Source organism: Aythya ferina (assembly GCF_964211825.1).
Source record: "Aythya ferina genome assembly, chromosome: 2".
NCBI classification, from domain to species: Eukaryota; Metazoa; Chordata; class Aves; order Anseriformes; family Anatidae; genus Aythya; species Aythya ferina.
The window spans coordinates 155,740,440-155,759,211 of record NC_140297.1 but is presented as its reverse complement, the minus strand read 5'-3'; the positions used below and the strand labels follow the sequence as shown (position 1 = coordinate 155,759,211).

Sequence of the window (18,772 nt, the reverse complement as noted above, 5' to 3'; positions counted from 1 at the left end):
AAAATCTGCATTTCATTATTGATCTTTCTTTAAATGTCTTGCTTTCAAGAAGGTCTGCCCTGTCTAATAAGTGTTTTATCTGCCTTTTATCTGCACCATTACTAGTGGATGTAGTTGCCAAACAGTTAGTGCCCAATAAGACCTACATGCTGTAATAAATATGCACCTAATTTTGTATTCTTCAAGCAAGAAATACTATTCTTGACAGGCCACCATAACTTAATTTATGTTATTAGATGCAAACTGTTTTTCCTTTTTTAATATTTTTTTAAGTTCAACATCTCTTGTCTTTAGGAAATATGGTGCTGTGAGATGAAGAGCAAATTTTATTCATGTCTATGGTGGCACCTCTGTACTACAGAGAAAGATGTATGGCCATACGCTGTAAAAATGATGTCTACATCATTTTACCACTTCCTTGGTCTGTTATGAATAAATGAAATAAATCAGACTTTCCCTAAGAAAAGAAAGCAAGCATTATCCTTCTGTTCAGACAAATGTTTTCTTCTAAAAGTTATTTTAATATTGTGCGTAAGCTAGTGCTAAGGATGCACTCACAGTCACTACTTGATATTTTATTTTTTTCTCTTACTCTGCTATGTTGCTAATAGGAAACAAATACTATCTTAATACAGGTACAACTTAATACTTGGTCTGACAGACAGAGCTGTTTCATAATTTTCTGACCACAATACATGACCTAATCAATGATAGGAAGATGCTATATCTTGGCATTATTTAAATTTCCTTATTTGAATTTTCCTTTGGTTCTCTAGCTCCCATTTTTTATGGACCACAGTGGGATATTTGCTTTAAGACAGTCATGTTCAAATAAAATTGGTTCTACATAGGAAGCTCGCATTGTTACTTCCCAAGCCAAGAATTCCTAAGTATTCCTGTGAGTTAAAGTGACTTGTTGCCTGTTAGCTTGATAGACTGGAGATCTGGCAGACAGTAAATGAAGGTGATGTCTCTATAATAGCAGAAAGTTAAGTATCAAAAAGGTTGCCTGTAAATTAAAACGATCCAGGTTGATGCTTAGGAGAAAAATCTTAAATTGTAAAATTCTATATTAAAATGTATGAGCTAGCACAATGAGTCAGAATTGAGGTGCCCTTACTCTAGCACTCTGCTCCCAAAAGTGGTAAGAGCACCTACAAAGGGACACATTTGATTGAGAGTACCTACAAAGCTGCAGTGTTTTGCTTGCTCTCTCTTTGAGCCTCCAGCAATTTCTGACTTTCTTAAAGTAGAAATCCCTTCCACTATTCAATTTCATTAAATGTTTCTTGTGCTTGTCTCAGAAGAAAATAAAAATGACATTGCTCCCTACTGAGTCTCTTTACATAAGATTTTAGTTATGTTAAAACTCATTGATGCCTCTTACATTTTACCCCAGAGAAGTCACAAACGCAATTGGTTTGATTACACAGGAAGAAAATGATGGCTTCAGCCAGGCTTAGTAGAGGCAGCTATCAGGGCTCTTCCTCGTGGTGGTGATGGTCAACTTTTCTATTAAGCACTAGAAAGCAAAGGGCTTTGTTCTGGGTCTCTTTTCTGTAAGGGGAAGGGAAGGATGAAGGCCAAACCGACAACATTCCTATGTACAGAATAATCTCTGAGTTAGTGTAGATTATCTGTGTCCATACTCCTACTCTTCTGCTGAATGTGGGTGATCTAGAGCTCAAGAGATCTCAGACAGAGTAAGTAGCAGGAGTCTTTTCATAGCGAATGGTGGCTCCATTACTTCCAGGGAAGAGGGAGAATTCCTGGTTTCCAGTCCATGTACCATCAGTGTGTATTTATCCAAGGACTGCTGGATGCAAGGACTGGATCCCAAGGCTCCTTCCACACTGATGTAATAGTATGACATCATAGTGGTGAAGCTGATTTCTCTTCTCCTTCTCTCTATATATTTTGTTTGCTATTTTACTAATTGGTTGTACTATTTTTTAAAATGTGATCCCCAAATCTGTGAACATTTACTCATGCAAGTACACCCATGGACTACAGTGATCCTGTACATGTGTTTGCAATGTTTACAGGCATAAATATTTGCAAGATTAAGTTTTTAATCATTTACTCTTTGAAACGTAGTCAGTTCTCACTTTTTTTGTTGTTATTGTTGTTGATATACAATTAACTTGTATGAGCATTGATAAGTAACAAATAGTTCATAGAAACAGCAGCAATGTTTTTAAGTTATTCTTGTGAATATTTCTGTTTTGTATGTTTTAATTACTCTTCATTTGTTTTTCACAATAGATTTTAAAGTGCATTTCAACATGAATATGATTGTGCTGTTCAACACTGTAATAAATGCATTTAATGAATTTGTTTGCCACAGGCCTTCAGTACTTTAAAAATGTTGTGTTAGTGGCCTCACCCCAAGACAGATATGTACCCTTCCATTCAGCAAGAATAGAAATGTGCAAAAATGCTCTTAAAGACAGACACACAGGTATGTTTAAGATCCATTCTATATTTACAAAGCTGTTGAGAAATTGTGATTTTGTGTAAATCAGAAGGGTTTTTCATAAGCATGATGTAAACTCAAATGTTTATTTGATAAGGAAGAAAGTGTTCTACTCTCACAGGACATGACTGAAATCAAGAAAATATTTCAAAGATACTCTTTGTCTGATGAAAATAGGTTTCAATCAGGTTGTAATCAAAGATTTCATATTGCTCTTGCCTCCGTAAATAATTTTTTAAATTGTGGAGATAATAGAACTAGTTCCTAACACTGTTTCTCTTTAGTCTACTGAATTATTAGTATTGTCTCACATGACAAAATCTCTTTCAGCACATCCAAAGTCAATAGGTTTTCCATTTGTTTTCAGTAGTATTTGGGTGATTGCCGGGTAATTTGAAAGATGTAAAATCATACTGGTTTGTAATAAAATCTGCAAAGTACATCAGCACTCATGCCATTAGAGGCCTAGCTTTCCTGTGAGTTTAGTTTGTACATTGTTCCAAATACTGCCTTTGTTATTTGCAGTCTCCCTCGCTTATAAAATGTTTCATCGTTTCAGTTTGATACCACTTCCAGAAATATGTTCAGTGTAATTTTATACCAGTTTCAGATACATAGTTATGTAGAAATGGAGGTTGTCCTTGGAAGCTGGTAGCCAGTCCCTAGTGGGGTTCCCCAAGGTTCCATTGTAGGCCAGTTCTTTTCAATGTTTTCATAAATGACTTGGATGTAGGACTTAAAGGCGTTTTGAGTAAGTTTGCAGATATTAAACTGGGAGAAGCTGTTGACCCCCTTGAGGGTAGAGAGGCCTTGCAGAGAGACCTTGAGAAATTGAGCTGGGTAATCACCAAACATATCAAACATATCAAACATATCATAACAAGAGCAAGTGCCACATTTTGCACTTGGGAAGGGGCAAACTTGTCTATATGTACAGACCGGGGGACAGGAGGCTGGAGTGTGGTCCTGCAGAAAGGGATCTGGAGAATTTGGTCAACAGCAAGTTCGATATGAGTCAGCAGTGTGCCCTGGCAACAAAAGGGCCAACTGTACCCTGGGGTGCATCAAACACAACATTGATAGATAGTCAAGGGAAGTCCACTCTACTGTGTGTTGGTGTGGCCTCACCTTGAGTACTGTGTGCAGTTTTGGGAGCCGCAATTTAGAAAGGATATAAAATTATTAGAAAGTGTCCAAAGGAAGGCAATAAAGATAGTGTAGGGCCTAGATAGGGCCTAGAGGGCAAGACATGGCTGAGGTCGCTTGTTTTGTTCAGTTTAGAGAAGAGAAGGCTGAGGGGTTACCTCATTGCAGGACTACGGTTTCCTCAACAGGGGAAGCAAAAGCAGGAGGTATTGATCTCTTCTCTCTGCTGACCAAGGGCCAACATGGTTGCCTTCACACAGATCTTTTCGTCTTACCTAACACATGAATTGAAAGGCAGTTTTCTAACTCTTTCTTCAGGTGTTTTTTTTTTCCTCAGGGACATTTTTGGCCTAGTAGAAGCCAGACCTACATCCATGAGTGCAAGCTTCCTGAGCTGCTGTTGTTGCCCTATAAACTTCTAAACTATCTGCAGAAAGGCATGATGTTCTTCCTGCATTAGATTACCCAGAAAAAACAAACAAACAAACAAAAAAAACACACATATCTTGCCTGACCCTTTTGCATTCAGCTTCACAGGCAGTATGAATCCAGACCTCTTTCCCTGGAGGAAATGTGTGTTTCTTTCCACCTCAGGAGAAATGGAACTAAATGCTGAGGCATGTCCCACTCTTCGTGCTAGCAGCTTCAACTAGGTCTCTCTGGGTGGCCAGTGGCTCCATTACATTAATAACATCCTGGTACATGGCAAACCATTGAAATAAACTGCTTTCACTTGCATTTTGTTATTATTTGTTCCATTTTCCTTCTCTTTGTGACTGTAATTAAATAATACTGGAAAGAAAGAGGGGATCTGGCAGTTTTGGCATGTATGTGTGACTTTTAAAATCTTTTGCAGGTCCTGTTTATGCAGAAATGATTAACAACCTGCTCCAGCCTTTGATTGGGGCGAAGGACTGCACTTTGATCAGACACAACGTGTTCCATGCTCTGCCAAACACCGCCAACACATTGATTGGCCGGGCAGCCCACATTGCTGTGCTGGACTCTGAACTTTTCCTGGAGAAGTTTTTCCTTGTGGCAGGACTCAACTACTTCAAATAGTGCCTGAAGTATGGGGTAGCAGAAGCAAACCATTTCACTGAGTGGAGGAGAATCCCTTAGCCAAAAGCGTGCAGTGTTAGAAATGAGATCAGGTGGGACTTTCAATCTCTCTCCATTTCCATTTCTGTTTCAGAGAATAAAGTGCTATGGCTTTAAGGCATTCAAGCTTCCAAATATTGGTGCTTTTGGAAGAAATAAATATTCCTCTTCTGTTTATATGTTGTTTGTCCACATAAAGATATGAACTACTTCTGAAGTAGAGAATCAGAATAAAGATGGTTAATATTATCTAAATGTGATGGGACCAATATGATCACCATTTCTCTCAGATAATAACCCAGGAATTTGTCTGTTCTTGATTTAATGCTTATTTACATTTTAACAAAGCTATACATCTGTAGCACTTTGAGGTGGCTAATACAAGAGGAAACAAGTGTATATGAACTCAGGTTAAAACCTCCTTTGCAATGAAATGAAAAGTCTAAAAAACATTTATGACAATTTCAACATTTCTGTTTCTCAAAAGAAAATGGTTCCATCGTTGGTAATCATTTGTAACATGCACACATTCAAATCATGGAAAGGAGGAAAATATTTAACATAGAATGAAAAAAAAAAACTTGATATTTGACTTTAAAAAAAAAAAAAGAAAACAACACAAACCTTTAGTTGGGAAGACTTCTTCAAGTTAAAAGCTGCCAGACTGATGGGAATCTATTGGATTACTTGTGAAATATCAGTGGCATCTGTTAGCACTTCTTCTGTTTACATTTCTAGAATACCATTACTGTGCTTGTTGTTATAACCTCAGAGGTACAATTTTCACTTTTAAATTTGTATCAAAATACATTTACCCCAAGGTATTATACGTACATATATATATATGTATATATGTATTATGTATATATATACATTAGTCTGAAATTCAAAATCTAGCCAGTAATACTCCTAAAAAACACCAATCAGATGAAAATAGGTTGGTGACCTAGAGCAGTAATGATTGTCAAAAGCTTAAAAACCATACATGTGTTTTAGATTTCTCTGTAATGCTATAATAGGGTTTTACTAATTCCCATTTGCAGTGCTATAACCAGTCCTAATTACATGGTTACAGCTGGTCAAAACAGTTAAAATTTTATTCATACAATGTTATCAGAATTCTTTTCAGGGGTTTAGAAAATAACCATTTTTCACTTTTTGTATTATTTTTTTTTTTGCATTTTCAATTTTATTTTTTTTATCAAAAAAGTTGTCAGCATTATAAATGACACATTTCAATAACTTTCTATACATTTTCATACCACTTTGATAAATTTTCAATGTCACAGCAGTTTTTCAAAAAGAAGGAGGCAAATGATTCTTCACAAATATTTGTGTTTGGAAGGAAGGTAATTTTTTAAAGCAAATGCAATTTGTTTAAAAACATAGGTGACCAGACCTCTATATCTTGTGAAAAAATAAAACAAATGAACATAAAAAGTGACAAAGTTGGTTCTAGGTTTCAAGACTGTCATCAGTGAACTGGGATGAAGATAGTGGAAATTTCTGAAATAAAATAATTAAGAAAATAAGCCCCAAAATTTTGCAACCCCAGGGAAATATTTGTACATGCAGAAGGTAAAACTAGCTGTGTTTAAAAGAAGAAAAATGGAAAACTTTTGAAGAATTCGTTCGAGAAAAGAGTTGCTGACAAACTGGGACTAGGGTGGTCTAATAATGCAGGCATGTTTTGAAATAGAAATGAATAAGAAGGAATGTCCAAAAAGGTAAGACTAAAACATGAAAACAGAATGGTATATTGCACCTTAAATCATCTTCTGCTCTTCAAAGTTGACACTGAAATGAAATAGAAGTAGTCACATGGTGCATTTCAATAGCAATTAGTTTTGTAAACATTAAATATTACCGCAATACTTGAAGTAAATAGGTAGATACTATTCTCTTTTTTCCTTTAATAAATTGACATTTTAAAGCTAAAAGATGGATTTGCCCAGTTAAAAAAAAATTCTTTGTCAGGAATCAGGAATTTCTGGGTCTCACGTATTGTTTTAGAAGTCTTTATCACTGTTCCACCTCAACATTTTAATGCCAACTAAACTTACACATCACAGCTTACTTCTTCCTTGGAGAATTGTTTACACATTATTAAACATAATGGGGCATGGAGATAAAGCTTTTGTACAGAGGTTTTGATCCACAGACACGGACTTCTAAGGAGTACATGAAAAGCAAGAAAGAAAAGCAATCCCCAAACATTAGCAGTCTTTAGTGATTTATATGGTGATCTATTCCTCTTTTAGAAAATTTTTGGGAGTCTGCACATGGAAAATTTTTTAAATTGTTGAGAGGCTATTTTACAAATATATACATACCTAATGCGTGTGTGTATTTGCAATGCATACAAAGAAGTATGCTTATTTCAAGGTCAAACATTCCATGTTTTTAATCATGAATATAATGGATATGACAACATACTGGTGTAGTGCTTCTTAAAATCATACAGGTGGTTTCTTGCCTTGCCTTGTACATTAGACAGCATTCCTAGCCTTCTATTTATGTATGTGTGGAAGAGGGGAAATGTGAAAAAGTCTCTTTTGTATTACTGCAGAAATTGGTAGCCCTTTCGGTACGTTCATGTTCACACTGTACACTGCTACCAGTGCTGTGACTTATGGACAAACATACCTAAAGATTTCCATGTACCTGTCCATAAACTGTTCTTCCACATCTTAGAGTCTGATTTCAGCGGAGTTGGATTAGGTTCATTCAACTTGCTCCTTAGAGGGTGTGATAGAGAGCTTCTATAGAGCCTCAGAAAAATCTGGGAGATGTCATTCCTGTGAAATGATATGACACAGATTTTAACTTCCTTATGCTGCCAGAGCGTTGTGGGATATATTGGCAATAACTGTCTAGCTTAGCATTCATTTTGAGGTTCTCAGAATAGTCTCCCTTTCTTTTATGCTTTTTAATGGGATATTGCCTTGATAATGACACAGAATATTGTAAATCTTCTCTAATGGTATAGACTGTATTGCAAAGAAATCCTCATTGTCATTATAATGTAAATAACATCTGAGTGGTTGCACTTCATCAAAATATAGCAATCAACATGGAATCATTTTTAGAAGTTTTTTATATATTGATTTATATGGAGAGAAATATAATATTAGAATTATCTTCATAGGAGATGTCAAAATAATTGCACAGTAAGCTTTTGTGTTTCTGTGTTTTGGAATTTTAATGTATTGCCCTGTCACATAAAGTCACTTTAAATGGATTTAATTGCATTTTCAGTATTGATACAAGGATTTCCCTTCAAACTTTACAATCTCTGCTTGTTTTGGTATATCCATGGAGGCTGTGCTTAATTTTTTAAGTGAAGCTCATACATTCACAAGAAGACATTTTTTCAAGAGGTTGGTCAGAGTGGAGAACGCGGTTGTATTTGAAGTGAAACTCCATCCACTTCTTTGTATCTTTTCTCTAGATAAGATAAAACACAGAAGACAATGCAGGGCTGTTTCTTGAGCACCTGGGTGTGATGTCTTAAAACCAGCATGGTAGACATCCTGGCTCCAACTGGTAAAATGAACTTGTCTAGTCAGGTTTGACAGTGTTAAATATGAGGTATGGGCTATATGAGAAAATTGTTTCAAGGAATATGCACAGGCAATGGTAAATTACCTTACAAGTAATTGAAAACCTCCACACAGAGTAGTATCATTACACTTAACCTTAGATAATTATGGTATAGAAGTCATTTTGTGACCTGGTAGGAGAGACTTTTAGGGTCAGTGGAAGGAAAGATACACTTTTAGGGTGTGCTTTGTCGGATCTGTTTTATTTGTCTGTTCTATTTTTCTTTATGCCTGTTCTTCTCCACTGACTATGCAGGATATCAGATTTTGTCGTCTACTTTCTAGATACCTAAGCTTGATCAGATGAGGCCACCACACCAAAATTTCAAAATTTCAAAATATCAGTGGGAGTCCCCCACCGATTTCCCACTGGAAATCTTATGGGAATCCATCCCCACTCCAAAGGCCTTAATAAAGCCTACTGTACCTTGAAATAACACTTGCCTTTGAAGCTATCTCCTTTTCAGTTTCACAGTTATCTAGTTTGGAATAGCACAGTAATTCTGGAAGAAAGAGTATTTAAAATATCACCAATTTTATTGACAAAGTACTTAGAATGAGACTACTGAACTCTGTTTTATAAGGATTTAATCTCTTTTGAAACAGAAGAATTATTTCTTGAATACAAATGGAAAGACATTGCAGTATTGACTAAATGTGAGTAGGTGAAGGACAAAAAGGGTCTAGCTCCTCCTGCGGCACTCTTAAGGATCTTCAGGGGTCTGTTTCTTAATCTCTTAGTAATTGCTGACTGCCCTTCACAAAACCTGGAGAAACCTCTAGAGATGTTTCTGCTTGTAGAGTAGAAATTAGCCTGTTTATTTTTATTACCTAATTTGCGCTTAAAAATTAGTTTCAAAATGACTTTGTTCAACTAAAGGAAGTGTCTAAGTTCTTACTGTAGTCAATGAAGAGAGGTAAGTACTCTGAAGGAGTGCTCCTGTTTTCTCCTTTGGTGGCCTTCAGAGTCACTTGCCTCTCTTCACTGACTTATTGTAAGGCTCATTTTTTGGGTCCCTAAGGTGTTGGCATAAAGTAGAGGACCAACACTGGTGGACTGGTTAGAAAACTGATCTGTTTTTCATAATTAGGTGTGAATTTGGACTAGTACAGTTGGATCATAAGCAAGCACTGAAGAGACAAACAGGTTCCTTTAAAGTTAGCCTGAAAATGTGTCTTTCCCAGCCTCCAATGATGCCAATTTCTCTTTAACAAAACTGTTAATCTGTTTTTAAAATCAAGTCTTTCCACTGACAAAAGTGGAAGCTGAAATTGCTTAGCTTTAAAGGATTGTGTCTTAAAGGCTTGAAACCTTAGCACAGAGCCTTGGAAATTACTAGTACAAATGCTGAGTGCTACTTTACTTCAAAGCACTTCATAAGTATCAACTGACCAATCCTCTTCAGCATTTCCTTGCTAGAGAAGTGCCAAGCTTGAAAGAGAAAGCTGTCACAAGATTATGTGAAAACTGGGAATTCAGGCCAAAGCTTTCATTAGAATTTGTAGGTTCCTCTGTTCATTCTGCAAGTTAAGAAAAGAAGATCTCTTCCTTTCTACTGCTGCATTTGAAGTATCTAAGTGGTGATGCAAGAAGAAAATGAGAACTTCTAAGAGTGTTAGACCCTTGTGAAAGTTTACGTAAATATCCCATGAAACATTATATACATTGAATAGTCATGGGGCACTTCTACAGTGGTCTCAGCATGCCAATATGTGCCAGCCTAACTGAGTGATTATTTTCTTTATGGACTTAAATTTCCATTTGAAAATGATCATCAGAACAGACCATGATATTTCACTCCTGATGGTTATTTGGAGCCTAAAGGTCATGTTCATAAGGAGCTCTCTAAGAGTGTTTTATTTCAGTGCATATACTCAGCAATTTTGATATTGAATGCTGTTAAGTAACTGTCAATTCCTAGTTCAATCTTCAATATTTATTTACCACTCTCTTTTGGATCAAATGTTGTGACCACAGCAAGATTGTCCCTCTTGCTCTGTTCTTTGACTATGGTTCCCAAAACTTGCTATTTCTTGAGTAGCCTAAATGGCCCCAAGCTACTATTCTGTCTTGCCCATTTGTATAGTCACTTTTCCATTATCTGATTACATCTCCTGCCTCTTTTTTTTTTTTTTTTTTTCTTCTTACAGCTCCCATGAATTCCTTTTCTCTTCATCATTCAGTCCTTTCCTTCATACAAAGCTACAGCATTGTCCAAGTGCCCAAACACCTTTAGTATTCTCAAGATTAACCCTGGTCTTGTCCACATAGTTGAGCAGTTAGAGGAAATAGTCAGAAGGGTCTTATGCAGTCTTTCTGCACTGTCATGGATCTGGCCTCCAGGTATCAGGAAAGTCCATTGGATAGCAGCTCTGGTCCTGACTGGTGCCTTTGCCCTGGGAAGGAGGGAGTCACTGGCAATCGACTCTCATCACATCCTCTTCCTATCTCAGGTCCTAATCTGGACAGCTGGAGCTGGAGCTGTCCTCCTGTTGCCAGAATTTGTAAACTTGCAGATTGCATCCCTCTGTGAGTTCATCTTTACTTCTTGATCCTTTGATCCTTGATCTTGGTTGAAGTGGTTGCACCAGCAAGGGCAAAGTGTTGTGACCTGTGTCATACCACCACCATTGGTGGGCCTCTCTTTCAGCACACAATACATCTGGGACTACATTATACCCCTGGAACACCCACAATGATGCTAATGGCTTCCCTCCTGGTTTTCCATATTTTTATTTTACGGTCATTGGTAATCTTCAGGCACAAATAACAATACATAGAGCCTAATGTAAGTCTTGTTCACCCTGGCATGAGTGACAGGTATGTTCTCTTACCTTTTGATCATCAGGTCCATGGCATGTTGCTTCCCAACAGGTTGTGGTCTGAAATAGATGCTGCTGCTGTTTCTTTTCTTTTTTAGTAAGACTATATAATACATGTGCAGTTCCCTAACAGAAGTCAATGCACTGAATTGAAATGCTTATGAAAACAGTTTAATCATTGTATAGCTGCTTTAAATGCAGATGAGTCAGGCCTTCCCTTCATAGGTTAAGAAGCATAAAGAATAAATATGTATAAGCTCTGCTTATGCAAAAGGTCAAATTGAATTAACTTCTATTACAACCTTGAAACTTGATTTATCTGCTTTTGTGAATTCAACTCTACTTCTACCCAAAGCACTGGAAGATCCTATTATCTGTGCAGAAAACTAATCACTTCTGTGCAAAACTGATTCCCACAAGTAGATAAACGTGCCAGAAGTCCATTAGGTATATGCATGGAGCTGCACATCTTCAAGTAGCTTCTGCTTCTGAAAACGTGAAACTGTGACGTAGTAAATAGGACTATTCTGGCATGCAGTTCAGACTTTGAGAGCTATCAACTGCAAACACAAATAGCTTTTCCAAAGTAGCAAACAAACCTCCCCAAAGTCTATGAACAAGTCCAGCCTCGAGCAATTTTTTATGTTTTATTTATTTATTTTTTGAGTGGGTGGTTCAAATACTGTGATGGCCTCACTTTTCTCCATTACCTATACATGTGGTTAGTCTAATAAATAGAATAGCCAAGAGGTTCAATATTTCAATTTTTGTAGTAGTTTCTGTCAATTAATTTAAGAAGCTTTTAATTCCTTCCTGAATGCTAAAGTACTAGTAGAAATCTACTTGTCCCAGTTCAGGAGAAATGCTCACTTACTCTTACTTTTTTCTTTGTAATGTGGATAACATTACCTGCATTACTCCTAATGGTGGAAAGATGTCAAGGCATTTCTGATACACTACCATATATGCAGCTACATGCACTACAAAGGTTGAGGAAGAGATAAGGGGAATCTTTTTGATCTGAGATATATCATCACTTTCAGTAAAAATGATAAAAAAAAATAGGTCTTGTATGCCCCACATACCATTTTTGTGGTATGTCTAACATCCCTATGCATACAAAAAGTGTCCTTTCCCTAATGTAATGTATGTTATAATCTTATATGTAATGAATGTATGTTCCCATATGTAGAGTATGTACATGTATATCATACCTTACTTTGAAGCTTGTGGTGACTGTTGAATTTCATAGGTTACTATTCCTTTTTGGAGGAACATTTTGGTTATCTTCCAGAGCTCCTGTGAAAGAGCAGTTTGCTGGCTTCCTCCACCTCATTGGAGGAGAGAGATTGGTTTGGACAATGTCAGCCTCTTGGCAGACCATTCATTGACTAATCTTATCTAAGCAGTCTTGAATTTGATGGGTGTTATCTACCAACTCCATGGCTTCCAAGGTCAATGTAATGTCAAACCCAGCTGCCCTATCTTCTGAGACAGGAAGCTTGTCACCATTTTTAAATTTTTCTTGACATCCCTCCTCTTCAACCAAGCATTTATTTTTAAGCTGATGGACCACTAATTTATCAGCTTTACAATTCTGCTTGCTAATTTTAGCCTTGTGTGTATTTGGTTATTCATACAGTTTGGGGAATTAGCTATTTCCTTCTTCTGCTGTTAAATCTTCTTATGAAGTATGAAGGAGATCAGTCTAGACAAACCAGGGTACTCCTTTGCAAATGTCTTGAAGAAAATAAATAAATCACATCACTGGTAGTGTTTTCAAGGTTTATTTTTCACTGATTTACCAAGAAAGAAGCAATACTGGTAATTTGTCCCATGACTTTTAGGATTATCCAGGTAAGTAAGAGTCTGGATGTAGATAAAAAGATAGATAAAAGACAAAGATGCAGGATAAATCATCCTATAATATTTTTGTATGTTTGGGAGAAATATTGATCCAAAATCAAAATATAGAAGAGCATATTCCTAAACACAAAGTTCAGAGATAAACTGAAATCCATATCTATATTTGTTGCTTGTATTCAACTTTTAATAGCAAGCTTTCTTAAATGATGAGCGGTTTAATGGTTCAGATTAACCCAGGACTGGGCTTCATTGACTTCAGTAATGAATCCATTTAGTACTGAAGTTTTTTTTAACCCTAGTCTTACGTAGTCATCTTACTAGGCCTCTATCATCTGCTTAAATCTGTTAACATATACTCAAGTATTATTATTATTTTTTAAATCTGACATTATATCTCCATCTTCCCATTTATGTTTGGATAATTAGTGGCAGCATCTAAGATATCAGAAAATGTAATTTTCCCTATAATCAGAATTACCTTTATCAAGCCCTTAGTTGGGAGGACTTGCTTGCTGGAGAACTTTCTGTTTTCCTTAGAAGGAACATGTAACAAGTTTTTAGGCAATTCACAGGAGTAAGTGGATCTCTGCCTCATCCTATCTCTCTATTTCTTGCTGCAAATTTCACACTCAGGTGCTTAAAATCAGAAAAATAGTGTTCATATTCCAAACAAAGCACATCCATGAGGCAGGTCTTGCTTGCCATATCTTTCCTTGTATGTGATGTACATAGGCAATTGCTATTTTTGATGTTGGAACCATTATGTTGGTTTGAGAGTCTTGGGAAACTTGATGAAACTCCTTTTTCAAGTTTATTAAAATTGTAACCCTCAAAATCAGCCTGTAACTTTTTAATAGTTAAGGTTAGCAAGGTCACCAGAAATAGCTTTTCAACTGTACAGTATCTATTCAAGTGGAACACCTTACATTGCTGGATTATTTCTCAGCTCAATGGCAACACCTAAAATTGGATCTTTACTGTTCCTCAACAGACATGTGGAATAGAATTTGCTGGACAGGATCACAGTTCTGTGAAGATCCCTATTCTATGTTATAAAAAATATGTTTTATTTACTATACTAATTAACAAGATAATAACCCTTAGAACTAACCCCCTGCTTTTTCCTCTAAGTGATTAGCTCTGAAAGTAGTTTTCTTTAAGTATACTTTTACATTTCTTAGTTAAAAAGGACAAGGTTAGAATATTTTAAAAATAAATACATATTTTAAAGTAAACAACTGACATAAATAATAATGGGCTGAATTTCAAGTGATAAATTCATCATCAAGCAGTTCAATTTCAAAACAAAGAAACAGACAAACAAATAAAGAGGCTGATCCCTGGACTTAATAACCGTTTGTACCCATGCATAGTGGATGTGTTATACTATCATTGGACAATGTGTCCATGTTTGTACACACAGGATGCAAAGCAATGCATCAGAAATATATTGTTCTCCAAGTATTTCCTTTAAGGCTGGTTGTTCAGGGTGAGCAATATGCATGACATAAGTGATGCATGTACAACCTTCTGCAAATTTGGGTCTAAAGACAGTAACTTTATACTGAGTTTGAACTTTGCAGATGACTAATCTATGGTATTTTAAAGTATAACCATTTCTGTGGTCTGAATATGAGTACAACTGATTCTGTCATGTGACACTAGAGGTTGTATTTTTAAATTATATATTATTACATTTGATTGAGGCAGTTATGCTTCTCACAAATTGTATTTCAAATCAGACAGAAGAGGCAATAATTAGAGTCTGTGAGCTTGGAAAATCTGTACTGTTTCTTTGTTTATTTTTAAGAAGACTCTTTTTAAGAAGATCTACAAAATGTGTTCTGTTCTGCCTCACTCTAATTTACTTTCCTTTCCCTAATGAACATTTGTCAACTGCCATACACTTCAATTTTCTTTAACTGCGTCTGTCAAGATTTAAGTAAGACATATCAAAAACCCAAACTGATCTCACAAAGTGGGAACAAATGAAGTTGAGTCAGTTCTGTGACATTTTAGGGAAAATGCAGACACAAATCAATTTTCTTGAAATGTATGTTCTGACTCAACAGCATCCACAAAGTCTTGACTAAAGGTCTGATCCTGAGAAATGCTGCTCAAATGCACTTTTGTTATAATGGGCCAGATCCCCAAGTGGGTTAACCTGATAAAGCAGTTTATACCTCCTAAGGATCTTGCTGAATGGCAGCCAGTAGCATTCATGGCATCTCACAGTTGGACCACCAGAAGATAACAAATATCCTGGGTTCTTTCTAAGGCCAATTTTCAAATTGGTCAATTATGTTTTAGAAGTAATGTCTATTTAGACAAATGCAGACCTCTTCAAGGGATCAAGTCAATGGATTAATGTGGACAGATCCTTATAGGTTAAGGGAAAGGGCTTTTAATTTTTAAATCTACTACTTAGAATCATGATCATACAAAAAAAAAAAAAAAAAAAAAAAAAAAAAAAAAAAAAGTGAAGAAACCTGACATGGTCCCTTGTATAAACAAGATCATGAATGTAAAGCTTATAATGCCACTGTGAAATTTTAATGCTTATTTATTATGGTTATGATGAAACCTGTATAATAAGATGATGATAATAATAATGAATAGTCATCAGTGCCAATATGATTCTACTATTTTTCTACATATGCTTTATTGTGGCATTTTGTGTAGCTTGTGTTCTGTGTAAAGAAATGTCAATAAAATCTTTGCTTCCTTTTGTCTGTACTTTGTGTGGTTCCTGGTATTTACACAGGAAGTCACAAATTTCTTTTGTCTTTGTAGTGTGAGGGAACATGATGCCAGTGATAAAGAGAAGTCAAACAAAAAATTCTGAAAATGTGAAGTAAGAGAATGCATGAGCTGTATGAGCAACCTTGGCCAATTCACATTGTGACTTTCTGCTTGAAGAACATAAAACAACTCTGAGACACTGAATCAATAATACATAGAAATTATTAGATGAACTGATCATGACCTAAAAGGCTTTTAACATGGAACTTATGTTGACTGATTAAATGAATAAGACCTCGAAGCAGAAAAACATTGAAGGCAGCAATGTATTAAGTGCTTGAACACTTCTTTTTCAGGCTTTTGTATGTATATTTAAGAATTCATTTCAGGAATATAATCCATAACTAAACTTGAGCTCCTCTGGTCCCATATATTGAGGTCATGAACCTCCTTATAGGCAGCTGCCTACCATCATCAGGAGTTGGTGTTGGGGTGGGGGTGTTGCTGCTTCTTCATGTGCCTTTGGCAATTTCTATACCAGTTAACTATACAGGGAAAGGACATTTCTGCTTTTTGTCAAGTGAACAGGGACTTCAACTGTAAGTTCTGGTGTTATCCCAACAAATTTCCAGAAAAATACATCTGCATTTAAAATTAGTCACAGATATATGTCAACAATGCAGGTCTCTGTTTTATCCTTTCCTACAAAGATAAGGATATATCTCTGTCTGTCTATTTATTTTATTTTACCCCAGAGATAGTTATGATTGCTGATGCTATCTGTGATTTAGTGTGGTAGAATCACTGGGTATCTCTACCTTGAGACATAGAAAGGAAGGCAGTGAGGATGAAGCTGTGTGTGTGCAGTCCCAGAAGAAATTTCCTGGCCCTTTTTTGTCTTTATGCTATTTCAGACAATTCTACGGGAAACAGAGGTGCTTGATGACATCTCCCACAGAAGCTCCAAAAGACAGCAAATACATGGAGCAGCTGATGGAAGCAGGGGCATGAACACAAAGGGAGTACAAAATCTAGGGGATTGCTGCTTTCCTAGTGCAAACTGATTAGTAGCCAACAAAGGGGTCTGGTGATGTGCCTGCGTCTGTAGAGATAGGTTTTCTTTTTTCTGACTCACTCCTCAATCATATCAAATGGCAAAGGAACCAGCCACAGGGGGAGGATAATGCGTGCATTGATTATATGCATTTCCCTTTTACTTTTGATGACAATTATATTGCACTTTCACAGACAGAAAATGAATTGGCCTCACCTTAATCCCAACAAGTCATTTGTCCATCCTCAGAATGTTACAGGATTTGACGTATTTTCTGGGATTTGGCAGAGTGCACTTCTAAATAGTCCAGATAAGGAGATACTCTGGTCAGCACCAGGAGATACTCATTGGCACAACTGTGCTGCAAAACAAACCAATGCTAGTTTCACTCTGCCTGGTCCAAACTGGTATTTTCAATCTGTTGTTTTAATAAAGGCTAAATTTACCTTATTATTCTTGTAAGTCATATTGTGGTGTTATGTACTAAACTGTATCCTTGTCAGGCTGTAGTGTTCTTCTGGGGACTCCTAGTGAAGAAACACCACGATTTGTTACCATGACTGTCCAAGACAAAGTAGTGCTTTCAAAATAGAGCTATGGTACTGTCCTTACTCCAGGTAGGTTATGGTTGGAAAACAAGTAGTCGGGCTAATAAAATGTTACTGTATATAGCCCTTGGTGAATCTAGGCCAAAGCCTTTTAATCACCTGGAAGCACAGGTCATTCTGCATGGCACCAACCTGCCTATGGCTGGGTTCTCATTCCTCTTTCCCATGTGTAAGACATTTGTAGTTGCAGCCTGTGTCCTTTCCTGTAATGTTTATAGGCCAATTTCTCTCTCCTTTTCATCTAACTCAAACCTCCCTGCTCCCCCAACACAAACACATCCTTCTCCCATTATCCAAAGACAGCACAGGTTGGTGTGTGATGGACAATTGGCTGTAAAAGTCAGGAGACAAATTAAAGGAGACTGAATTATTGCAGACCCAAACACCTATTGACATAATTAAGACTTTAATTAGCAAACCAATAAGTCAAAATTGGTTTGTTGGACTTTGAATTCATTACTGTGCTGGAACTGAAGCCAAATTACTCAATAAAGGAATGAGAGTGGGCTTTTGCGTTTCATCCTTTTCAGACGTCATTGATCAGAAACTGATATGTACAATGTGGTGGCATTAGCAACCTGATCTTCAGTTTGGATGGGTCCCAGGAGCTTACACTTGTCTAATCAGGCTTTCATTATCACGCCCCAAAGAGTTTTCCTCTCTAATTTGAGTCATACAAGGAGTGAGAGTATACATTCACATGCGCACACAACACCAGCATCCACTCTACAGTTAATTCTGCTGTAGGTCTATGTCCAAATAGACCAGCTAATAGCTTCATATTCATACAAAATTGCACACATTTGGAGAGGGAGATGAAGCTTGGGATGCACTGTTCTTTCTTGAGCCATGAATTTGTGAATATAATCAACACCCAACCTGGAACATCTCTTCCATCATTGCTTACTTTTTCTCCCTCTCGTTATATGTCTGCTATGTTTCATAGTCAAATTCAACCACTAATTGATCATTAATAGCAGTTATTGTTCCTGCATATAGAACAAACTCATTCCATAAACAGTGTGAGGTGAGGTTTCGAAATAATATTCATTACAGGGACTGTGGAGAGTGATGGTGTTATTCTACTGCAATACAGAATGCCTGCCTTGTGCTGTGCAGTGGGAATAGATTAGTTCAGGCAATACTGACCATGCTCCACCAACTTGTCAGATAGACCTGGTGACTTCTCTACACAATTTCAAATGATTTTGGTGGAACTTGGACATCAAAATCATGGAATTAAATTGTATAGCCTCTTGCCACAAGCATGTCTCTTATAATCCAAAGCTGCCACAAGCTTTTTAGCTGCAGAGTTATTTATGGATTACCTTGTTTGATCTTTAATACAGGACAT

At 36.6% G+C, this 18,772-nt stretch overlaps 1 protein-coding gene across 4 annotated transcripts in view; it reads left to right on the top strand.

Moving 5' to 3' along the window:
• Nucleotides 1-15,750, top strand: part of FAM135B (family with sequence similarity 135 member B) — a 285,977-nt gene extending 270,227 nt beyond the window's left edge. For all 4 annotated transcript variants that reach the window (XM_084510349.1, XM_084510350.1, XM_084510351.1 and 1 more), the window contains 2 exons: nt 2,348-2,461; nt 4,479-15,750. In XM_084510349.1, the coding sequence (XP_084366475.1) occupies nt 2,348-2,461; nt 4,479-4,684 (320 nt within the window). In that variant the 3' untranslated portion in view covers nt 4,685-15,750. The remainder of the gene's footprint in view (nt 1-2,347; nt 2,462-4,478) is intronic.
• The last annotated feature ends 3,022 nt before the right edge of the window (nt 15,751-18,772 follow it).